This window comes from Lissotriton helveticus, chromosome 7 (assembly GCF_964261635.1).
Source record: "Lissotriton helveticus chromosome 7, aLisHel1.1, whole genome shotgun sequence".
Taxonomy (NCBI): Eukaryota; Metazoa; Chordata; class Amphibia; order Caudata; family Salamandridae; genus Lissotriton; species Lissotriton helveticus.
In genome coordinates, this window is record NC_136068.1 from 66,981,705 (window position 1) to 67,002,484 (window position 20,780).

The 20,780-nt window shown below is 48.9% G+C and overlaps 1 protein-coding gene across 1 annotated transcript in view; it reads left to right on the plus strand.

Annotated features, from left to right (window-relative positions):
• LOC144768928 (alpha-2-macroglobulin-like protein 1) overlaps positions 1–20,780 on the plus strand; it is a 451,046-nt gene that overhangs the window by 27,104 nt on the left and 403,162 nt on the right. The window contains exon 4 of the mRNA XM_078652935.1: positions 7,244–7,296. Coding sequence (XP_078509061.1) covers positions 7,244–7,296 — 53 coding nt within the window. The remainder of the gene's footprint in view (positions 1–7,243; positions 7,297–20,780) is intronic.

Consider the following 20,780-nt stretch of genomic DNA (forward strand, 5'->3'; position numbering starts at 1 on the left):
TGTAAGGTTTAATTTTGTTCAAAAGTCTGAGGTTGAAGAAAGCGCTTTTCGCCGAGTTCTTAATGTGATTTGACAGGGTTAGTTTAGGGTCTAAGGTGAAGCCCAGGGATTTAACGGAGTCGGCTAGCGTGAGGTTACCCTTGAGAGCATCGATCGACTTTAGCCACTCGATGATTTGAGGGTTATCTTCTTTGTTTGAGATGAGGAGTGTTTCTGTCTTATCGGGGTTGAGTTTCAGGTGATTCTTTGTCAGCCAGTCTTGAACTTCATTTAGGACATCGTTGAGTCTCTGGATGTCTTTAAGAGAGGAAATTTCCAGGTAAATCTGCGTGTCGTCCGCGTAGAGGTGGAAGTTGATGTTGGCGTTCCTGAGTAACTTAGCGAGTGGTTCCATGTAGATGTTAAAGAGCTGGGGGGAGAGCACCGATCCTTGAGGGACACCCTTGTTGACTTGCTGGGTATCGGAGGTGAAGTTCTTGATTTTTATTAGTTGCGAACGGTTGTGTAAAAAAGAGGAAAACCACTTGAGAACTACCTCGCCAAGGCCGGCTCTTTCTTGAAGAGTCATGATGAGGAGCTTGTGGTCCACCGTGTCGAACGCTGCTGAGAGATCAAGGAGTATGAGGAGGCAGCACTTGTCAGCGTCAAGAGATCCGTGAATGTCGTCTATGATGTTCAACATCGCAGTTTCAGTGCTGCGGCCTTGTCTGAAGCCAGATTGGAGGGGGTCCAGGAGATTGATGTTGTCCAGGTGTTGCGTCAGTTGCAGGAGTACACAGCGTTCAAGTGTTTTCGAGAGTAAAGGGAGGTTAGATATTGGTCTGAAATTGTTCAAGTCAGTTGAGTCGAGACCGGGTTTTTTCAGGAGAGGAGTGACTTGTCCCATTTTTAGACAATCGGGGACCACACCGCTTTGTAAGGAGCTGTTTATGATTCTTCCCCAGATGGGCGCTAAGGTAAGCTTCATTTGTTTGATTAAAGATGGGGGGATGGGGTCTGAGATGTGTGCTGAAGGTTTGGCGGTCGAGATCAGCGCGATTATCTCAGTTTCCTGGACGGGGCGAAAGCTTAGCCAGGGGGAGGGAAAGGAGTCGGATGGGAGTGCCACTGGGGAGGTCGAGTAGCTCTTCTGGAGGTGTGGGTTGTTGATGTCTAGAGATAGTTCGATTTTTTGGACTTTATCGATGAAAAAGTTGGCAAAGTTGTCACAGAGTTCTTTGGAAGCCAGTAGGGTTGAGGGCAGGGGCTTTGTTGTTTGTTGTCTGATTATGTTGTAGAGTTCTTTGGGTCTGTTTTTGGATTTGACCAATGCCTCGCGGAAGAAGCTGGATTTCTTGTTTTTGATATGGTTGTTGTACTTCCTACGGGCTGATTTTAGTTGAAGGCGGAGAATGGCGGTTGGGTTGTTTCTCCACTTTCTTTCTTTGGTTCTTAGGTTTCTTCTTTCTGCGTTGAGGTCCGCAGTGAACCAGGTTCTGGATGGAGTGGTTCGGTTTCTTTTGAGCTTTAGAGGAGCTAGATTGTCAAGTATGGCGACTACCCCCGAGTTGTAGTGGTCGACGAGGTCGTTGGTCGAGAGGTGCATAGTGTTATTTGAAAGAAGAGCGCTTAGTTGACCTTCCAAGATGTCTTGGGGTACTTGGGAGAGGTTTCTCGACCATTTAGGCGGGACTTGCGGAGGTTTAAGCGAGATGATGGGGTGATTGATGTGGAATAAGATCATGTGATGATCTGACCAGTCAACTGGTAGTATGTGGTTGACCGTGATAGAATTCTTTTGGGCAATGATGGCGTCCAGTGTGGCTCCTTTGTAATGAGTCTCCTCAGTACAATGTTGGGTGAGGTTGTTCTCGTCAAGGAGGCTAGATAGCGATTTGATTAGAGGGTTGTGGGTCTCATTCCACCGGATGTTCAGGTCGCCAAGAATTAAGTTTTTGGAGTCGCCCAGTGAGTCTTGTGCAATCAGGTTTGATAGTTGGTCTCCGAACTCGTTATTTCTGCCCGGGGGGTGATAGAGTAGGTGGCACAGTAGAGAGTCATTGTCTTTTGTCTTGATGACAGTGGATAGGCATTCAAAGGAGTCATATTCGAAGGAGGCGGTTTCTGTGATGCTCCAGCTGTCCTTGTGGATGATAGCGACCCCACCTCCTCGTTGTTCAATCCTATCTTTGGAGATGAGGGAGAAGCCAGGTGGAACCAGCATGTCTAGGCAGGGAGGGGATGTCTTATTAAGCCAAGTCTCCGTGAGGAACGCAACGTCAATGTCATGTGTGAGGATGGCTTCGGCTAGGTCCGTTGCGTGTAGAGAAGCCGATCTGCAGTTGATTAGGAGGCAATTGGTGAATTTCTCCTGATTACTGGTGGTTCCCTCTTTAGTCTCTCTAGGTATAGCGGTGAGGACTGGTAATCTCTGTGTATTGACGATGGGTCGGTCTTTCCGGTGACCTGTGATGACTTGAATTTTAGATTTGGGTGACTCCGCAGGGGAGGAGTCATAAGTGGCGGCAAGTAAGGCTGCTTCCCTGTCTGACATAGGAGCTTCTGGTCTAGGCGGCCTGGCGGTCGGGTGATTTGAGCCCACTGGAGTGGGAGAGGAAATGGAGGACGTTTTGACGTGGGGGGAGGTCCGGGGGGAGAGTTTGTGGGGATTACAGACTATTCCAAGGTTAGAGATGATTTCTGAAAGACCATGGGTGATAGTGTTGACCTGGTTTTCCAGGGCTGTGAGCCGTTTTGATATGGCCTCAAGGAAGGGGATGTAGGCATCCGCGGTGGGTCCGAGAGTGCTAGGGTTCGAGAGGGTCGGTTGGGGGATAGGGGTCAGGGTGAAGGACGGGGGGTGTTCTGAGTGGGTTGGGAGATAGGGGTCAGGGTGAAGGAGGGGGGGGTGTTCAGGGTGGGTTGGGAGATAGGGTGAAGGACGGGGGAGGTGTTCAGGGGAGGGTCCGGCGGGGGTTTAGACAGGGGGGAGGAAGGGAGGAGGACAGGGGGGTGCTTGGACAGGGGTGGATTGAGGGATGTAGGGAGACTTGAGGGGAAGTGGCTCGTTGTCTGAAGGCTGCCTGCTGGCGTGGGGGTGATTGCTGTAGGAGGCTGTCGAAGCTTGGTGTTAAGGAAGGTGAGGAGGTTGGAGGAGGGGGAGGAGGAGGGGGATTGAGTGTCCTGCGGATGTTGGGTGGCTGAGCATGGAGGGTGAGGTATTACTGGGGGAGGGGGAGCCTGACGGACTGGGTAGGGGTTGCGGAAGGGAGTATCGCGGACTTCACTGTGAGTTGTGGTCGTGGTCGGAGGCGGCGTAGAGGCGGGGATGGGGAGGGTGGGAGGGGCTGACCTAAGTGTGGGAAATATGGAGTCGAAGGCTTCCAGGTTCTCATTGTTAGCTTGGATGAGGACCGTGCCATTGGTAAAGATGGTCACGGTTATGTAGCCTCTGCCAGCTGATCTGAACGGAAGAGTCGTGGTTAGTTTGCAGCTGTGGAGAGTGGAAGTTGTTTTGGCGATGAACATCCGCGATCTAATCGTGGAGACCCAGTATTCTGGTCGTTCAGTGTGGAATATTAGGTCCATCTTGGTCGGTCCGTTGGAGGCCGAGTGGTAGATGTCCGTGATTAGGGTTTCTATGTGATTGCGAATGAGTTTCTGCTTGAGGGTGCGTCGCTGCTTAGTAGAGAGGAGTGGGGGGAAAATGATGGTGAAGGAGTTTCGGCTGTGAGGTTTAAGGTGGGCAAGTGGGGCTGGTGGAGGGGGGGGCTGGTCCCGGGCCATCGTGGGTGTGGTGGGAGGGGAGCCAGATTAGGTAGGGGTGTGGCGCTAGAGGGGCCCGGAGGGCAGGCGACAGATTGAAGGTGCAGTTCAGTAGGACCCGTGGTTAGAAGTCATGTGGGGCATTGCAAGCCCTCCTGGTTCGCTATTCTGCGCAACGGATTGCAGTTGATGGTCGGGGGCAGGGCAGTTAGACTCAGGGCCTCTGCCTAGGTGGAAGGCACTCTTTCCCTTCCTTTACTGCTCTCTTCGTTGGTTTTTTTTTTTTTTTTTTTCTTTTTTTTATCTCCTTGTTGTAGTCCTACTTTTGTTTTTCTGGGGTGTCCTGGTTATGAATTCACTAGAAAAAGATCACACTGGAGATGTGGCAAGGGCCCCTGAAGCTCCCTTTGCATGATGAGGTAGGACATACTTGTTGCCCCTCTGTTTGGCGCCCCCAGTATCTACCAGTATCTATGTGTGGGTCAGGCGACGTCCTCTTTGGCCGCCATTTTAAAGTCAGGCACAGGCCGGCTGTGGGTGGAAACGTGGGGCTCTGGGTAACAGGCTTAGTTAGGTGGGGTAGTCAGAGCTGAAGCTTGGTGGTGCCCAGAAGAATGCCAGTACTCACAGTGTCTGCTGAGTAGGCTCCGGTCAGGCGACGTCTTCTTTGGCCGCCATTTTTAAGCCAGGCGGAGGGATGGCAGCGTTGGGAGTCCTTGTGCTCAGGTTGGGGAATTTAATCCCTGCCAGTGGAGGTCGGGGCTGAGGTTTAGCGCCCTCAGCCCTTTCACGGCCTCAAATGATGCAAGTTGCGACTCTGGGGGAAGGCTCGGTCAGGCGAGGTCTTCAGAGGCCGCCATTTTGGGGACAGGCGAGGCGGGCAGCGTCGGTGGAGAATCCCTGAGCTCCGGAGCAGGAGCTAGGGTCTTCCAAGGCTGGTCGGGACTATGCCGCTCAGGCTTCGCCGTGCTGGCAATTGCTGCGGGATCCGGACGCGGTCGGCAGCTCTGCGGGTGAGTGTCCTGGGGTCGCTGGAGGGCAGAGGAGCGCCGATCACCGTGAGAGTGATCAGGCGACAGAACTCTGCTTTCCTGTAGCGGGACAGGCTGCACTATTCCGCCGCAGATTCCGGTCGCGATCCTGGTGCTAGGCAGCGCTGGGGGGGGCTCTGATTTGGTGATATTTGCTGAGCCCGGAGCTCGGTTTCGGAGCTCTCTACCCCTGCGGCCATCTTGCGTCTTCGCCAGATGAGAGAATGGTGAAGTAATTTAATAATTACTATAGTTCTGATAAGGAAGTAACACTGGAATCCAAGCAGTCACACCCAGTTTGCTGGAAGTTGTGACACCAAGGCCCTCCTTCTAAAGAACCTCGGGTAATTCCAGAGGGGCAGATGCCTTCTGTTACTGGGACCATCAGGATTACAAGATATAGGACCTGATCCCAAATGATAACTTACAATTTTGGAGTAAATATACACTCAGATTTTGTGAAAAGACAACAAGTAGTAGTACTCAAAAGTGTAAATTACACGCAAGTGTAACTTACACCTAGATTTTGTGAATAGAAAACGTAGTAAACTTACTCAAAAGTATAAATTACACAAAAATGTGAAGCCAACAGGCCCTTCAATTAGGTGGAGACATGTCCATCACACTTTTTGACTTGCATTGAAATGAATGTTGTAAGTGGGCCAAAGGCAAAATAAAGCCATCTTTGACTTCAAAATCAAGAGTCTCCATATGAAATAGGAAGCGTTGGCACGTATGCCGGCGATACAGACCCTGCTGCTTCCCAGTCGTAGTTCTTATATCAATTACCACCCATCTCAGTATACATGTCAGCCACTAAATAAGTACACGTGCTTTTGTGGTATAAGGCACTATAGAAACATAACTAAATGAAAGGTAAATGCAGAATCCTCCAAAGACATGGCTGAGTCTCTTTCTCCACTCGTTGAAGTGATGCTTCTGTAAGAGGCCAAAGACTGAATGGGCACAGACCAGTGCTGGAAAGCAGGGGGCTCCTCCGAATCCGGATTCTACTAGCTATTTATGAGGAGGGTCTAGGATTCTTTCCCTACTCATCCCAGTGTCAGAGTGCTTTACATTACACCAAGACACAATAAAACCTGCAAGTGTGTAAATCAATGTACAGGAAATGATACATAAAACAATTGGGGTTATAATGTGTAGGAAATACATATTGTCAATATTTGTAGATATCGTATGTTAAGAATAAATGGGCGGGAGAAACATAAAAGTCACAATATAAAACATAACCCAGTGATTGGGTTGTCTACACATACAAGACATTTTACTTCCCAAAGGGGCCCTTCTTTGCAATCTTAGAATAACTGATTAGTAAAAAAAAAAACCAATAAGGATGTAAACCCATAGCCTACAGTTTGCATGCAGCTCCTTGAAGTTGGTAAACAGATCATTGTGCTATATTAGAAGAACTAGAAGTAACAAAATCTAGATGCCAAAGCAGTGGCCCACTTACCTATCCACATAAAATACAAATCTCTGATTTGCATGTCACACAGTGTGCTTTGCAGCAGGCACATGAGCCTTTTATGTTTCTTTATGAATCACAACTTTGACTTGACAAAACACAGAACTCTCCCAGAACTGCCTTAACTAGACTTCTTACCTACAAACTACAATCGCTTAAAAATTGCTGAGTACACAAACATTTCTGCAACAAGTGTCTGCACTCTGTAAAATATTTCTTAAAGCCCCCCTCTTTGTGTCCAATTCAGTAAACAGATTTACTCTCACATTTGTCCTTATTGCTGATTTCTTTGCAGCAGATTTTTTAAATAAAAATAAATGTATATGTTGACTATCAGACTCTAACTTCTGAAGCTCCGCCCCTTGTGACCCCACCCTCCCCTCTGCCAGACTATGACCCCCAGTTTATGGGTTCCTGGAGTAAATGCATACGTGCCAACATTGTAGAAGAGATAAGTGGAAGATTAAAAAAAACAAGAAAGTTAAATAGTGGCAGTTGCCAGAAAAAATTAAAAAAAGAAAGTCCCTAGCAGAAATCAATTCTGGTATTTTACTGACATCTACTGGTTGTTTTCTATCAAGACAGTTAAATAGAGGCAGTTCAACAGAAAAAGAAGTCCCTAAGTGGAAGCAGATAAGTCCCAGGGCTGATCTCCAGAGCCCACAAAGTACATACAGATATAAGTATATACTAAAGTATGTACAAGAGGTCTCGAATGCTCGACCTAAAAATCAGGAGAACCAATCAAAATCGGGAGTCTCCTGCCCGAATCGGGTCTGTTGGCATGCATGTAAATGTTTTCCAATTCCAGCATTGGCACAGACACCAAGCCGACCATGCATATAATATTGCACAGACTAAACAACTGTCTCTCCCTAGAAAGGCTGTAACCTGTGACCGCCAATATAAAATCACATTAAGGACATGATATCCTCTGCAGCGAGATCTAACTCTGCCCTCCCCTCCTTTCTCCAAACTGCAGTGAACTTCCGGTTGGTGACGCTGGATGATGACTTCATCCCTCAGGACGACAAGGTAAGGCCCTCGCGGGTGCGCTCGTGGGCTGCTAAAGAATTCTGCAAAGTGCTACTTTTCACAGTACAAGTTATCGTTGTGTGGCTGAGCCTGATATAACATACAGCGTGACAACCCAACAGACATTACAGAGCATGGCTGTAGATGACATACAAAATGATGACATGACAGATAATGCCATAGAATGACAGCAAACATTACCCCCAGCTGCCAAGTTTCCCAGGCCCATGATTGACTAGGCAGGCCAGTCCCGCCTTTTTCTTAGAATTCTGAGACTTGTAGTCTTATTTAAACCAGTGAAAAACCAGGACTAAAAGTGTCAGATTTCAAAGAAAAACACAGATCTGGACTAACTTGTCACACATGCAACTGGTAAACTTGTCAGCAATGATAATGACATCACCTGTGTGGAGAAGTTACTTTGCAGCTCGCATCTTGGTGGCAAACAAATGCCACCTAGACTCCGCTCCCCATAAAGTGTTTTTAAAAAAAAGTGGGAGCTAAAACTTCCTACATTTAGATTTTTGGAGAAAAGAGCTGCACAATTCTACTTCAAGCTGGAAAATTCTATCTCAAAACACTTTTTTCACTAGAAAGTGTGTCCACAGGTGATGAAGTGTCATGTTCCCAAACATGGCAGGATCACAATGTACTCAAGTGTAGAACCTCCCAAAATTTCACCAACAGAATTTTCATTGAAAACACACATAGTCCTGAGCACACATCAAGTTAATAGTTACAAAGCACATGGACTGTGCAATTTTCAGTCTCGACAAAAATAACACGAATAACAAAACAGGATCGGCAAGATAGTAGTTGTTTTTTTTCTTTTTATGCGATTATGGTACTCCTTCAAGAGGAGATCCCCAGAAGAAACCAGCCAACACGTGTTTTTTCAATGGGTAGTTACCCATGACTCTTCAGGGCTGAATAGAAAACAAAAGCACGGGATCGGGGAACCAGTGATATTTCAAACCCGGTCCTGCACAGGTTTACTAGGTAAAGATTGGCCTCCGTAAGCCAGGCAAGAAACTTGACATCAGTTCCCAAGATGAAGGGAGCCTCGTGAATGACGGGCAAGTACAACCGTCAATAGCCACTTTATTAAGACAGGTGCCATTTATTTTATCAAAAACACATTTTGCCATTTTATGATCAATCCAATCCCCAAGCTTATACCAAACTATCTACAACCTAACCCCCCAAAATTTTTACCCCCAACAAACCCAGAAGAACTGACCCCGTTGATAACTCCCCTTCCTTCTCATTTCCTTTCCCACGTGACCGCTGAAGGCTCCCCACCCCCCCCAGAAAAATTCCGCCAACCAGGAAAGCCAACAGAGTTTTCCTGCCCCACCAAAGAAGAAAATTCATGTCATTTTGTTAGAGCACCATAAATTTTCCTGCCATATTCCTGCAATCAAATCTCTTATTTCGCGTAAATAGAAGGCTTGCCCCATTTTGGACAAATGCACCCCATCCTCACGGAAAAGATGCCCCTCAGTGCTTTGTATGGAAGGATGAGATAGCACCTTGACTCCAATGCCCCCACAGTAAAGTGTCATTGCTTTATTAAGCTTCTGTCTCGCCTTCTTCAAAGCTGCATGGTTCCTTGCACCTCTCCAGTGCAACTGCGGTATGAATTCAGTCCAGATCCCCGTAGTATCAACCCAGGTAGACTTGATGACGGCCAGATCCAGTTTCATCAGTTTTATTAGAGTCAGGCCAGATAAGGCAACCTGATCATTCTCACCACGGTGAATGACAAGCAAATCCGGAGGGCTCCCTTTTTCAGGGGCACATTAAAGACAGCATTGGAAACAAGCCCTCCCAACGCATTCCCAAATTCCCCTTCCATACCACCTCATGTCTAGCACTGCTGAGTCCCAGCGATCTCCCACAAATCTGTTGTTGGGCATAAACAGCAGCCCACTTTACGAAGGAGTGTCCTACTATTCAAGTAGTCTTTTTCAAACTTACAAGCCTTGGAAGCTGACCTAGGAAAAAAACAAGCATTAACAAAGGAAACAACGGATGACTGGACTTTATTTCCTAACTTATTTCTCACAACATTTGGACCTCCATCTCCCAATCCTACGTATGGCTTACCAAGAGCTCCCCAATCTCGCAGCCTCCGTCGCTGCCCCAATGCGAAAAGAGTGTGTGCCAAAACGTAGAGGGTCTTCACCCAACGCAAGGAGCACCTTCCTCATCACAGCCAACAGCTGAGCTATTGATATCTGACGTCCCTGCCCATGGCAGAAAATGGGTCCTGGAGTAAAGCATTTTGAAGCTTTGAAAACCTCCCACTCCCCCACAGAACAGCACACCCCCACCCCACTCCTGTTCAAGAAAACCCATTTCCCCTGCCCATTTGGAAGCCCTCAACCAAATTTTCAATCTGTGGTCCTCTATGAAAACATCCTCACTGCTAATACCTATCTATTGCATAAACATAGCAACTCCGATGCCATGAATGCCCCAAAAATAACCAAACAAAACATAAGCTAAACTTGCAACACTCAAACTCATTGTAACAGCAATCAGTTAACTGCGCCAACATCCGTTGCAACAAAAAAAATGTCACCGACTGACGTAGCTGCTTGCTACCAGCCTGTTCCCTACTGAGACCCCTAAGAACCCTCCTCACTAGCACCCCCCCCACCGGATCCCTACCCCCACCCCAACTGCCCGTAAAAAGAAATCCTGCCTGAAATAGCAGTGTGTGAAAAACCTTTATCAATCAGGTGTAACACAATACCCAATAAAAACCTCTCATCATACACCATCTCCCCTTGTGCAGCAACCGTGTTACAAAAACTCAAGAACTCGTCCCAGGCTTGCTAATAGCTTCGTCTCGTGGAGGCCGCTACTGATTTCTCTACCAATTCGACAATTCTCATTCCTCCCACGCCCAGACACACTGAGGGATCTGAGTCTTGTGGGCGTCTGCCCCAGGAGCCAGTCTGCGAAATTTCGCCCACTGCAAACAAGAGAGAGCATCTGCTATACAATTATTGACTCCTGCAATATGCTTCACTTTAAAAACAATGTTAAGCTTTTGTCATTTGAGCATGAAGGTACGTAACAACCTCAACACTCTCAAATCCCTGGCCTTTTGGTTATTGATCAAGTCAGCCACTGTTCTATTGTCCACATTATACAGGACTGGTCTATTCTGAAATTCCTCCCCCCAGACTTGCAATGCCACGAGAAGAGGAAAGAACTCTAAAAGGCGATACTGCTTTAACCAATGCACTGGCCAGCTTTCAGCACACCAACACCCTTCCCAGAATATACTAAAACATTGCGCACCAGACGCATCAGAGTAAATCTGAATTTGCCAAACCATATCTTCGTCCGCAAAAAACAAAGGTACCCTATTAAAGTCTGCTAGAAAAGTCAACCAAATGTACAAGTCAGCCCGAATGGCTGCTGAAATACGCACTCTGAGATAAGGTAGAGAGGCCCCTGACATGGACATACCAAACCTCCTGCAAAATTTTCTCCCAGCCCGGACCACCCTACACGCAAAGTTTAGGTAGCCCAACAATTTGTGCACTTTCCGAAGCTCCAGTCTACGCTCTTCAATCACAGATGAAATCTCCTGCACTTTCTCCGCTGGCAACCTCGCCACCATCTCAATAGTGTCAATTTCAATTCCCAAAAAAGTAATTCTTGTACTATGTCCTTCAGTTTTGTCAGGCGCCAATGGCACACTTAGCTCCCGGGCCAAAGCATGAAAGGTTTGCAAAGCCTGTAGACATTGCCCTGAATTCTGAACACCAATGAACATAAAATCATCCAAATAGTGATAAATGAGTTCATGACCACTAATGTAAGTAAAGCGCCACTGCAGGAAGGCGCTGAATGTTTCAAATAGTGCACATGATACAGAACACCCCATGGGAAGAACCTTATCCACATAAAAGTGTCCCTGGAAGTGCATGCCTAACAATTCAAAATCATAAGGATGGATGGGCACGAGGCGAAAGGCGGACTGGATGCCACTTATAGCCAACTGTGCTGCTGTCCCCGCTGACCTGACTAACCTCAGCGCATCGTCCACAGAAGCGTATGACACACTAGAATCCACTGGTGATATGAAATCGTTAACTGAGGAGCCCTCAGGCCAAGATAGGTGGTGAATGAGACGGAACTCCCCAGCTTTCTTTTTAGGCACCACGCCCAGAGGAGAGACAATCAGGTTTCGCATTGGACAATGAACAAAGGGGCCTGCAACTCTGCCTGCTTCTATCTCAGCCCCTAACTTCTGTTGAACAACCTTAGGAAACTCTTTAGCTGACTTCAAATTATCAGACCACCTGTGCTGCCGAGGCCCCTGATAGCCTATCCGAAAACCATCTTTGAAACCCCAAATAACCTGGAAGCTGCGTCCGTGTCCGGGTAATCTCCCAGCCATTGTGCTAATACTTCCAACTTAACTGGTGTATGAGCACTTTGGGACAAATTGGAAAGTCTGCCCTCTACCCCTCTGCCCCAGTCCTTGCTCTCCAAATCTCTAACCAGAGAAACAGTGAGTGAGGGGATGTCTGCCCCCACATTGGGAGCACTCGTGTTTGTATCTGCAGAAATTGCCTATTTCAAAACCCTCTGTGGAAGTTCCAACAGGCTCCAAAAACAGGTAATTGACCCCTGCCACTAAACCCCGTCCCTGGCTGGGCGGGACAGAACTGAAAGGGCTGATTAGATACTGGCAATCCACTCGCTGTATGCGTGGTGGCAGGCGGCTGAGAAGACACCATCCACTGTAACTACAACTCCGAGTCCACATCCCCCCAAGGTCTATCATGGAAAATGTTCATGTGTGCTCTAAACTCCTCATCATAGGACAACCAAGCATAACCCCCAAAATAACTCTGGGCTTTTCTAATGATGTCCATGCACGTAAACATCGCTATGGATCTGTCCTGGTGTTTTTCACAATATATGCTAGCATATATAAGAAATGCTGAAGTCCAGTTCTCAATTGTTTTAGGGACCCTAGGTCTCCTAGCCAGCTCCCGCTCCTCCTCTTTCGAGCCTTCTTTGGCCTGAATGTCCCGATGTAACAAATTAAAAATATCCACAAATTCATGACTCCAAATTCTGCTCTTGGTTTCCTCAGACAGATGGGAGCCTAACGGCATACCAATCCCCATGTAAGGCAGTTTCTTGTGAATATTCTTATCCTTCTCCCCCGCCTCTTTGTCCTTTCCCCCCAATGCCTTGTCTTCGAGAACCTCTTTGGCAGAGCCACCACCTGTCCCCACCTTCTCCTGCAAGTTGCCTGTCTGCCCAGACCCAGTAGGTTCCGTGCCCCCCTCCTCCCCCCCCAACTCCAATAGACCTGGTTGCCCTCTTTGGTTGTCCCCCTTGTTGCCACACCGACCAGCAACCTTCCTTAATTTTCGGCAGCTTGGACGCTCTCTTGTGGAATTCCTGAGGGTCAACACAGTGGTGACTGACCGTTGCAGAGTCCCGTGCAATTGCTCCGTTCGCACTTTACTTCTGCAAAAGACTAAGGACACTGGGCCCGATTCACAGAATGAACTTAAGACTAAATCCTAAACTTACTACTATTTGGTATTCACAGAATGCACTTCTTTCGGGATTCACAGAGTGAACTTACTACTTTCGGGATTCACAGAATGAACTTACTACTTTCGGTATTCACAGAATAGATTTAAGACTACTAACTGTACGTCCGCACTCGGGCCAGAAATTCCGGCCCGGAGGCAGAGTTTCCAGCCCAGAGGCGGAGTTTCCGGCGTGGGGGCGGAGCTTCCGGCCCGGAGGCGGAGCTTCCGGCCCAGAGGTGCAGCTTGCGGCCCAGAGGTGGAGATTTCAGCCATGGCTAAATCCCCACCTATGAGCCGGAAGCTCCACCTCCAAGCAGCAAACTCCACCTCCGGGCCGCAAGCTCCGCCCCCACACTGGAAACTCCGCCTCCGGGCCGGAAACTCCGCCTCCGGGCCGGAATTTCCGGCCCGAGTGCGGACGTATGGTTAGTAGTCTTAAATCTTTTCTGTGAATAGCGAAAGTAGTAAGTTCATTCTGTGAATCCCGAAAGTAGTAAGTTCACTCTGTGAATCCCGAAAGTAGTAAGTGCATTCTGTGAATACCAAATAGTAGTAAGTTTAGGATTTAGTCTTAAGTTCATTCTGTGAATCGGGCCCACTGTTTTTACTCGAGACGCCCCTCATATCCCCCGCAAGCTTCAAAAACTTTTCCCCACTTTCCCCACAATCCCCATCTCTCAATTCCCCTTCTTCAAGTTCATCACTGTCCCCATCACAAATCAATGTCTCCCCATATCCCCCATACCTTCGCCCCACTGCCCCCCGGCATTTCCCCATCCCCAACTCCCCCATCGTAAAACTCCCAATGAATATTTTCTGTAGCTTTTGCAACCAAAACCAATGGTTCACCACTTCCATCATAATTTGCCACACTTCCCCCCCGGCATTACCCCATCACCAACCTCTCGATCATAGAATTGCCAATGAATATCTTTGGTAGTAGTTGTTTTGCCTGTATACGAAGGGAAACGCACTCCAGATCTCCCTCCCTCTATGAACCCCCCTGGCGGAGCCGCCGCGTGCTCTACCCGCAACTTCATTTTGCCAGCTGCTTTCTCTTTGGGACTGGCACCTTGCTTCTCAATCTGCTCAGACCTCACCGAGCCGTAACACCAGATGCACGCCCCATGCTGCCACTCCCATTGCCATGAAACTCCCTGGGCGGACCACCACTACCCACCCATACCCACTGACCTCCTTTGGGCTCCTGCGCAACCTTCTGAAATGGGCCCCCCCAAGCGCAGACCCTGGGGACCCTCCGCCATTGCTGGGTTGGCTAATTGCCGAGCCTCCTGACGTATGCCAGCCTCCTGGGAAAACAGGGGCCCTGCATCCTGTAAACTCTGTGTCCAAATGGGCAGCTGCAGTGCCTCCTTGCCGCCCTGCACCTTTGCCTGCATCAAAACTTCCCCGCCTATGGGGGCCTGTCCCTCCATGAGGGCACTTGGTGCCAAGCACACACTCCGGTGTGGCAACATTCCTATCTTCACAAACTGAAGTGAGTGTATCCCTACTATTGGGCACACCGTTATGGGTCGTCTATCCGGACTGACTCAGTGAAGTTCATTCAGTGATGAATCCCACAAACTCTGTAAGTTTATCGATGCCAAAGTTTTTTATTTTGTAGATATTTCATTTCATATCTTTATTTTGAATATCTCAAAAGTTCATTGTAAATGAGAAGCACAAAACGCTCCAATGCATTTCGGGCAACGCCCTTTTCCAAGAAGCTCTGTTGGTAAGAAAGTGATTGTGGTAGCGCTCTAGTGTTCCGTCCCCGGAACAGGATGTAGGCGGACAGGAAACGGAAGGCGGCCATATTGTTTACTTGGCGCCGACCGCTAGAGGCAAGTGAATTCTCCCGGCGCTCCGGAATAAAGAAGTCTTGTGTTACACTACAAACTTGTGTGCGCTTTTACATTATTACAATGGCGACGAGTTGGGGGCTTTGAATCCCGAGAACACACGCGACGACATCGCGAGCGCACGCATTTTGCGTGAGAGCAGCACAGAGACCCGGAGCGCGGCAGAGGAGCCGCCGAGAGGCAGGAAATTGGCGCGCAAAGCAGCCAGCAACCCCTGAGGCCACCGCAGCGCCCAAGTCTACAACCAGTGCAGAGGAGAAGGTCACTACTCCACCCAGCACCTACCAAGGTGGACAGAGAGCACTGCAGAGCAGCTGAGGGCACCCAGACTAGGTGCACCAAGGTACCCAGACCAGTAGACCATCGAGGTCCCTAGAGAGCGACCAGGCACCCTGGCAGATCAGCGGACACTGGCGGAAGCATCAGGCTCCTCGCACCCAGGTACAGAAGGCAGCCCACGGGCTATATCAAACCCCACAGAGAGAGGACAAGGGGAGGAAAGTGACGAGGAGTACAGGGAAGAAGACGGAGGGGGGCAGGACGCTCCAGGGAGTCCGACCAGGCGGACGGACACTACAGCAGGGAACAGAAGGAACGCTCCAGTGATGGCAGCCCAGAGCACGTCCCTCACCCAACTGGTACCATTCCTGACGAGAAGTGGCGAACCGGAAAGAAAGTGGGAAGACTGGAAGAGGTACTTCCTTAACTATCTGGAGGCGCTAGAAGAGGAAGGTGACACCCAGTTTTCTAGCAAAAGAAAAAAGAAGATCTTGCTACATAATTTGGGCCCAGAGGGGCTCAGAGTATATGACACCATTGTCAAAGGTGAGAGAGACGCCGGAGACACAGAGGTATTTAATCACGCCATCGCTGACCTAGATGCGCACTACAGACCGGTGGTGTGTGTCGCCATCGACAGATTCAACTTCTTTCAGAGGAAGCAAAAAAGCGGCGAGACTGTGGACGAGTACGTCGTAGCGTTGCGGAAGTTGGCCCTCACGTGCAAATTTGGGGGACTGCATGATGAACTCATCAGGGACCAGATTATCATGCACACTTCAAGCTCTCACATACAAGAAAAGTTGTGGGTGAATGGCGACGCTCCACTCAAAGAAATCTGGGCGATGGTCAAGAAGGCAGAGTTATCTAGAAGGTGCGCTCAGGCAGTGAAGAAGGACGTCCAGGAGTCGCAAACCGTATGCAAGGTAATGGCGCCAAATAGAAATGACCGTTCGAGGCAGAACGAGACGCGGAGATACCAAGGAGGTGGAAGATCTGACAACACCACCAGACACCAGACGGACAGCAGGTCCAACAAAGGAGGAAGACCCCAATGTTACAGGTGTGGTAGCAATGCCCATCTGGGAAACGACAAGGCGTGCCCTGCCTGTAGGGCTAAATGCTCTTACTGCAACATTTTCGGACACTACGAAAAGGTGTGTCGCAGGAAACCCAAGAACGCCATGGTACGCTTAGTAGACCAAGAACAGCGGGAAGAGGCCAGCGACCAAGAAGACACGGCGGAAGAAGAGGAATTCCTGTACATTGATGTCCAAATACTGGAAATGGATGGTTCAAACTCAGATAGACCCCGGCTCGACATGCACATTGGAGGAATACCATTAGAGATGATCGCAGACAGTGGGGCGCCCATTTCTATCGTTCAAAGACAAGTTTGGGAAGACAACTTTGCGTCACGAATCAAAGAGTCTCTCCTACCCATGGATGTGAGGCCAGTCACATACACTGGGCAAAAGATTCCCATGTTGGGGTACTGTCCTCTCATGTTTGAATTCAGAGGCCGCCATGCACATTGCAAGCTATATGTCGCGGAGAGAGGCCCATCCGTGCTGAGTTGGAAGGGCCAAGGAGCATTGGGGATCCAGCTCAACCCGGGTGGTATCGAAAAAATCTTGCTCATGGATATGGAGATCAAGGAAGATGTGGCATTGTGGCGGACGGCGTATCCCAAGGTATTCAACGGCCAGATTGGTGAACTGGGCAAATACACACACCTCATAAAGCTGAAGAAGGGAGCGGTGCCGGTGGTGCACAAAGTGAGAAATATCCAGTTCCGCAGTAGAGAAGCAGTGCAAACTGAACTGGACAGACTGGAAAGGGAAGGCGTCATCAAAGCGATTGAGAGTGCAGAGTGGCTCTCACCCCTGGTTGTAGCCCAAAAGCCCAACGGCAAGGTACGCCTCTGTGTGGACCTCAGAGAATTGAACAAAAACATCATCATAGACAAATTCCCTCTGCCGCGCATCAATGAAATGTTGGCGAAGACAAAAGATGTCAAATGGTTCTCCACGGTCGACTTGTCGTCGGCCTATCATCAGGTGAAGCTTCATCCGTCATGCAGTCACCTCACGTCATTTATCACGCCATTTGGGTGCTACGAGTTCGTGAGGATGCCCTTCGGCCTGGCTTCAGCCGCAGCAGTTTTCCAAAAGATTATGCACAAACTCTTAAAAGACTTGAAAGATGTCCTTTTCTTTCAGGACGACATTCTTATAATGGGGAAGTCGAGGCAAGACCACAACGCGAAGCTCCACAAAGTATTACAGAGGCTGCAAGACAACGGGCTGACCGCTGAGTGGTCCAAATGCAATTTGGGAGTCCAATCTGTCACGTACCTTGGTCATGAGGTGAGTGGACAAGGAATTACTCCCAAGAAGACAAACATGAAAGCCATTTTGGAGGCACCCACTCCGGGAAAGAAGGAAGATGTTCGGTCATTCCTAGGAATGGCCGAGTATTACAGCAAGTTCATTCCCCATTTTGCCACGAAAACGCACTTTATTCGACAACTACTCAAGGAAAGGAACAGATTCCAGTGGGGAAAGGAAGAGCAAATGGAATTCGAAGCGCTCAAGCAGGAGATGGGCATGGCCATTCCCCTCAAAGGATTCGACCCAAATGCAGAGTCCATCCTCACCACTGACGCCAGTGACCGCGGTCTAGGGGCAGTACTGATGCAGAAGGCTGAATCAGGGGAGTTGTTGACTATCAGTTTCGCTTCCCGCTCGTTGGCCCACAATGAAGAGAAGTTCAGCGTGGTAGAGAAAGAAATGCTGGCCGTGGTATGGGCGATGGAGAAATTTAGACAATACTTGTGGGGAGCCAAGTTCCTAGTGAAGACAGACCACAAACCTCTAGTCCGTGTCCTGACATCAAGCGGTCATGATCACGCAACACCCAGAATAGCCAAGATGACCCTCAGGCTATTGGACTTCGTCTATGAGGTTGAACACATTCCGGGACCGCAGAACAAAGTGGCAGACTTCCTGAGTAGGGCGGCGGCCATGGACGAAGCAGAGAGCGAAAGGAGGCAGGACTGGGACGGCTACGTAGTGGCCACCATCCAGGACACAGAAGAAGTGATAAGCGCCCAGGACTGGGAAAAGGCCTACAAGGAAGACACGGATCTGGAGGCTGTGAAAGGGTATGTCGTCCACGGATGGCCGGAAAAAAGACACCTGAAGGAAGAATTGAAGAGGTACTGGGAGGTCAGAGATGAACTGTCATTGGCGGAGAACCCTGTGTTCCTACTCCGAGGTGACAAAGTGGTCCCGCCACAGAACATTCTGGATCATCTGATGTCCTTACTCCATGAAGGGCACCAAGGGATTACGAAAACGAAAGCCCTGGCCAGACAAGCGTACTGGTGGCCGGCCATAGATGCACAGGTGGAACGGCATGTGCGCATGTGCGAGTCATGTGCAAAAGCAGACAAGTCCCAGAGCATGTTGAGACCGCCATTGGGGAAATTCCCCATCCCGGATGGCCCTTGGGAGATGATATCTGTGGACATAATGGGTCCAGTCCTGGATAAAGAGGGAACTCAGAAGTACGCAGTAGTAATCATTGACAAGTATTCCAAATGGCCAGAATTAGAAATCTTGGAACATGCAGACACTGAAGCAGTGATACGTTTCTTGCGTGCCACGTTTGTCAGAGAAGGCATCCCGAAGATCATCACATGCGACAATGGCCCCCAATTCACTTCGGCGAAGTGGATTGCCTTTACTAACAGAAACGGCATCGAAGTGAAGCACACGCCAATCTATCACCCCGCGGGAAATGGCCAAGTAGAGCGTTTCAATCGTGTGATAATGGGCACTATACAAGCAGCCATTGAGGATGGTCTGGACTGGGAGAAAGAGTTGGAGAAGATGATTTGGGCCTACCGAATCACGCCTGGGAGCACAGGCTACAGCCCCTTCAAGATTTTAAGAGGTAGGGAAGCTTTCACGAAAGACAACACGGCATGGAGGAAGCTGGTGGTGCAGAGCAAGTGGTCACCAGCTGTGGTCAGAAAGAATCTGGAGAGAGCACAAGAAGTCTACACTGCCCATTACAACAAGAGACGAAACACCCGAGATGCAGAGCTAGACAAGGGTGATTGGGTTAGGGTAAAGCTGGCCATCATGAAGAGAAAGGGAGAAAGCAAGTTTTCACCACCCCTCAAGGTAGTAGAGCCCTATGCCCGGTCAGCTCTTCTGAGCGACGGAAAGGTATGGTCTATGGACAGAATGGCGAAGTGCAGCAAAATACTGAAGTGGGAAGAGGAAATAGAAGAAGGAGCAGAGCATATATTCGAGGAAGGAGAAAGTGAAGGCAGAGGAAAGCAAGGAGAGAACGTCGATGGAGCAGGGGAACATACAGCAAGTGGAGAAAGAGAGGAGAGAGAGACAATGGAGGAAAGAAGTAGAAGCAAAGAAGGAAGGGAAATGGTAGCGAGAGACAGAGAAGAAGGAGCGAGAGAGCGGACGGAGAACAAGTCGACAGGAGGAGAGAGAATTGGTGAGAGAGTGGAGACCCGAGCAGGAAGAAGAGTAAAGGTACCTGAGAGATTCAAGGACTATGATATGGACTGGAAGTAAGACTTTTGTACATTGTTTGATTATTGCATAAAGGGGGGAGATATGTGGTAGCGCTCTAGTGTTCCGTCCCCGGAACAGGATGTGGGCGGACAGGAAACGGAAGGCGGCCATATTGTTTACTTGGCGCCGACCGCTAGAGGCAAGTGAATTCTCCCGGCGCTCCGGAATAAAGAAGTCTTGTGTTACACTACAAACTTGTGTGCGCTTTTACATTATTACAGTGATACGTTTTCAGATACACTAATCTCAGCATGAGGTACATCATTACATTTCTTGTTAACGATCACAAACAAAACATTGATCAGGTTAAGTGTCAAAAACAAATGTTGTTAACCAAAACGATAGTTAAATAGCATCACGTCATGTGTTGTATAAGGGGTTTGGAAAAAGAAAAAGAAACGTACCGGGAGTTTCTTGTGTCTGAGCGATGTAGAAAATAATTTGTGGTTGAATCTGTTCGAGGAAGAAAACAGGGGGTTAGGGCGTTAGTTGTGCGCGGTTGGTGGGTGCGTGAAGGTTGATGTTCATCGCGTGCTAAATCTACTTACTTCGTGAGAAGTTAAAGTCGTCTCAAGTGGTAGGCTCTTCTCGTCCCTGGGGATCCGGGGAAGTCAAGGTTTACTGTGTTTGCCCGCGAGGGGAAGTTTAAACATAGGTGCAACTCGGGAGTTTATGTTGTCATAAACATAGAAACGGGACTGGGCTGACTGTGTTGAAAGTGGCGGCCATTTACTGCTGGTCCACTGTTCTTTCGGCCTCAGCAGGGCCTCTGCCCGTCGCTCCAGGTCACCTCCAGCTCCTATTTCCAAATTTCTTCGCTCCCGACCAGGCAGGGAGCTTTGGGGAGTGTAATTTCTCCCCTCTGGCAGGCAATTTTGCTCTGTGACTGGCATAATTCCAGAATTATTGGGGGGGCCGGGGCGGAGCTCAACGGCTACTCGTCCACCATGCTGTCGCTTCCAGCCACGGCCCCTTCCGTGTGAAATATTTTAACACATTCTCCAATTATGTAATCCATTAAAAAGAACTTCATCAACTCACACTGATGAAACTCTATAGCAAGACCGTCCCTATATTTCCACAGCAACTGGAATGCTAACCTGCACCACCACGTGTCTCTTCTATGTTCATTACTGTAATGTATTCCTAGG